The 3572-nt window shown below is 35.5% G+C and overlaps 1 protein-coding gene across 1 annotated transcript in view; it reads right to left on the reverse strand.

Annotated features, from left to right (window-relative positions):
- Positions 1-441: 441 nt before the first annotated feature.
- The window catches only part of LOC149793037 (uncharacterized), a 5520-nt gene continuing 2389 nt past the window's right edge, over positions 442-3572 (reverse strand). Inside the window, exons 3-4 of the mRNA XM_089968940.1 lie at positions 3545-3572; positions 442-2788 (exon numbers count right to left, since the gene is read on the reverse strand). The exon at positions 3545-3572 is cut by the window's right edge and continues 73 nt beyond it. Coding sequence (XP_089825066.1) covers positions 1215-2788; positions 3545-3572 — 1602 coding nt within the window. The 3' untranslated portion in view covers positions 442-1214. The remainder of the gene's footprint in view (positions 2789-3544) is intronic.

A 3572-nucleotide genomic window follows, 5' to 3' on the forward strand; every position in this document is an offset into this window, starting at 1 on the left:
TGTTGTTTTTACTCTTTCTTGTGTTACTGTTTCTTCCTGCCTAAACACGTAACATAAGACTCCCCGCCTCACACTGCCCATCACACACAATCCTCCTGGATCCATCCTTTGGTAAAAACCTTGAGCTATAGAGTTTAAACACATGTTGAATTGATTGTCATTGTGTGCCTTAACAGTGATACGATCTTGACTGATAACTTGCATTGCTCTGAACATTCAGTCGATATTACGGATTTGTTCGCATCATTTTTAACGTCATTTTGCTCTCCTTGCACGCTCAGATCACCAGATGTAATAAGGAAAAAGACAAATATAAAAACAATGCCACAAGAACAATGTAAAATGAAAATATTCAAGCTTTAAATTTCGCAACATGAAAATGCGATTTTATGGTATAATTATAAATGTAGCTGCACAAAATTAAAACGTCAAAACGACATCTTGAATATAGTCTTTTATATTTTTACATGCTTTGTACTTTGTCTGTTTACCCATAAACAATCACGTTAGAATTGATTGGTCTGGGAAAATTAATGTTCGACAGCTTTTACGCCGAGTCGAAGATACGATCACTAAATTCTTTACCGAATCAATAATTCTCTTTCCAGATTGATACACTTCAATATACTAAACACTTCTCGTGTTTTCTGAAACTGAGAGGCAACATAGAAATAATCTGATAAAACACATCTTTTTCATTTTCAAATCCATATTACTTCTGAAATGTTGTTACAATTGCTGTTTGGTAGAATATCATGCAAGTTTGAGATAATTAGCATATATTCCCTCAACATCACCACAACACACAAACACACACGAAAATAAATTGTACAAATATATTAAAGAATAATTCTGTTTTGTGATCTTTTTGTACATTGATGACAAATATCCAGATAGCATGGATATTTTTCTAATTTTGTTAGAAGATACGCAAATAGATTACATTAGCACCTTTCTTTAGTGAATTTTGTATGTTTTTAAAAAATGTAAATTTGGATCACAGATGTTTTGAATATTGACTACATGGGAATCCCAATATGCTTGAGAATCCTAATATGTAATGTATGGGAATAATGTTTTCCTTGGCGATGAAGATGTCTCTTTGGAGATGTAATCTGAAGCAAAGTATTCGATGAAAATAATCACTTAACATTCGTTTACGGCATGAATCATGCAAAGTTTATTATTTTCCTACTAATCACACAATTATAACTTCAACCCATGAACATCATTTTCGAAACTAACTTGGTGGTAATCTTTGAGGTAGCCATTGTTGTAGTAGTAGGAAATATATCTTCCACGGTCCTTATTTTTCGAGATATAAAGTAAGTCTCTATGCCGTTTTCTTTGTCCATTCCCCTTATTCTGTCTTCTGCATATAGTTTGCAATTTTCGTTGTTATCCGTACAGTTACAATATGAAAATCCCACACAACTGACGTCATCAATACAACGCCCCAAACAGTCACTTATAGAATTTGTTCTCTCCGTCTTCAAAGCACGGTTAGTTCCCTTGATTTTTGTATTTTCAAAGGAAATTTGTTTCTTCATCTTGGACAAAATAAATAAAGATTTGTATTTAGTGTTTTCTGTTGCTTTAAATTTGTCCTCGCTCTCATCAAAACTACGACATGTCATGTAATTTATTTCATCTTTACGGCATTCATGACAGTATGTAACTGCCACACAGTGGATTCGTTGTAGACAATCGTCTATACAGGAGGAGAGATCCAGTTTCTTGGATGTTGAATTTCCATGGATTTCAGTATTTCCCATCTCAAGACCGGCGGATAATTCGTGACAGGTGTCCACAACTCCTTGCATTTGCAGGTGTTTACAGTATTCCCCTTTATATTTGTCTATCTTCTTTGCTATCGATTTAAAATCGATATCCAATTTTCCCATGTATTGTTCTGTGAACAGCTCTTTGATCGGTTTCAAATTGTATTGGACTGGAACAGGAGACTCTTTCACAGTGGAAGCCCATGTTAGAGCATCTCCGTTGGCGGGTGGTGCAGCTCCTTTTGTAATAGTCTTTGTTTCAACCTCACTTCTAAATTTCGACGCGGATTCTTTTTGATTTGAGTCTAAATCAAATCCACCGCCGACGTTGACTATCCCAGAATAGCTCGCTGACAGAGCGACATTTACACCTTTCTCGGTTTGTGATTCGAACTTCTCAGATTGCATTTTATGTTCAAAAGCAAAGCTTGCACCAAATGTTGTATCTGTAAGAAAGTGAGTTCCATAAGATTCAAAGAAGCTCAAGTAAGTTTCATTCTCATCCAAATGAGCGTTGTTTAATCTGTATACCCAGTCGAGAAACATTGGATGGAATTTTGGGGGACTGCTTTCTTCTAGTCTAGAATAATAATAGTTACAGCTTGCCTTCGATAAAATAAAGACCCATTCCCCTCTCGACACTGTAGAAATTGCCTCTTTATATCCAGCATTGGCTGAAAAGCTGATACCGTATCCCCCGCCGTGGGCATGCGCAGATATAGATAGAGACTTGGAGAATTCATACTGTGTCTGAATGACTTTGGACGAGAACGATGTTACACATGACACATCAGGCACAAGGAGAATTCCCTTGGGAACGCTATACCGGCAGTCGGCTGTTTGATAGCTATTCGTGTAGTCGGCCTGGAAAATAGGGAATGTAAAATCAGGGTCGTGTCCGATAGATAACGGGTAACCTTTGAGTATGTTATATCCCAACAACGCGTAATCTAGGTCTGGAAACGTCTGCTTCATCACAGTTCCTTTACAATCTCGATATCTGTACTCTAAAAAACCAAAAGAACAAAAACAGTTATATAAAATATATACATATATATAGAAACAGACAGACAGACCAAGAGAGAGAGAGAGAGAGAGAGAGAGAGAGAGAGAGAGAGAGACAGAGTTGCAGGTACAAAACGGATGTAGAATTACCTTTCAGAGTCCTAATGGAATTTCTTTGCGATCCATGACTATATATTATAAATACTTGTCGATTAAAGGGCCCATTGTACATTTTGTCCAGCAAACTGTATGTTTGTACATAAATCGTATATATACATGGCAAATAACAACCCATAAAAGTTGTAATTCACCATACTAATAAAATAATGCGTGTATAAATAAGAAGCAGCATTTTGCAAGACTCGACAATAAAATACAATAATAAAGAATAAAAGAAAACAAAGAACAAGAAGCATCATATAATTATTATCATGTTATTTCAATCAACCAGCTACGAAGAGGTGTTCGAATTATCTGAACAGACTTACTTATTTATGTTTGAAAGGTCATGTGGCAAGCAATAATCCTGTAGATCTGAAACAATTGCAAGGGATACAACAGAGCTACATTTTGCAAAACTTCGAGAGTCGTTTCTGTTGTTTGAAAGGGGCAACGTCAGTGTATATATATATATATATATATATATATATATATATATATATATAAGTGTGCTAGCGTTTAACGTAAGCACAGCACAATAGTGGATATATGTTGCCTACTTCTTGGAGAATTCTACAAAATCTCTTTGTTTAGCTTACCAGGATCAAGATAATATTTGTACATGAT

This window comes from Sinohyriopsis cumingii, chromosome 8, assembly GCF_028554795.1.
Source record: "Sinohyriopsis cumingii isolate HCF-2022 chromosome 8, ASM2855479v2, whole genome shotgun sequence".
In the NCBI taxonomy this organism is placed as follows: domain Eukaryota; kingdom Metazoa; phylum Mollusca; class Bivalvia; order Unionida; family Unionidae; genus Sinohyriopsis; species Sinohyriopsis cumingii.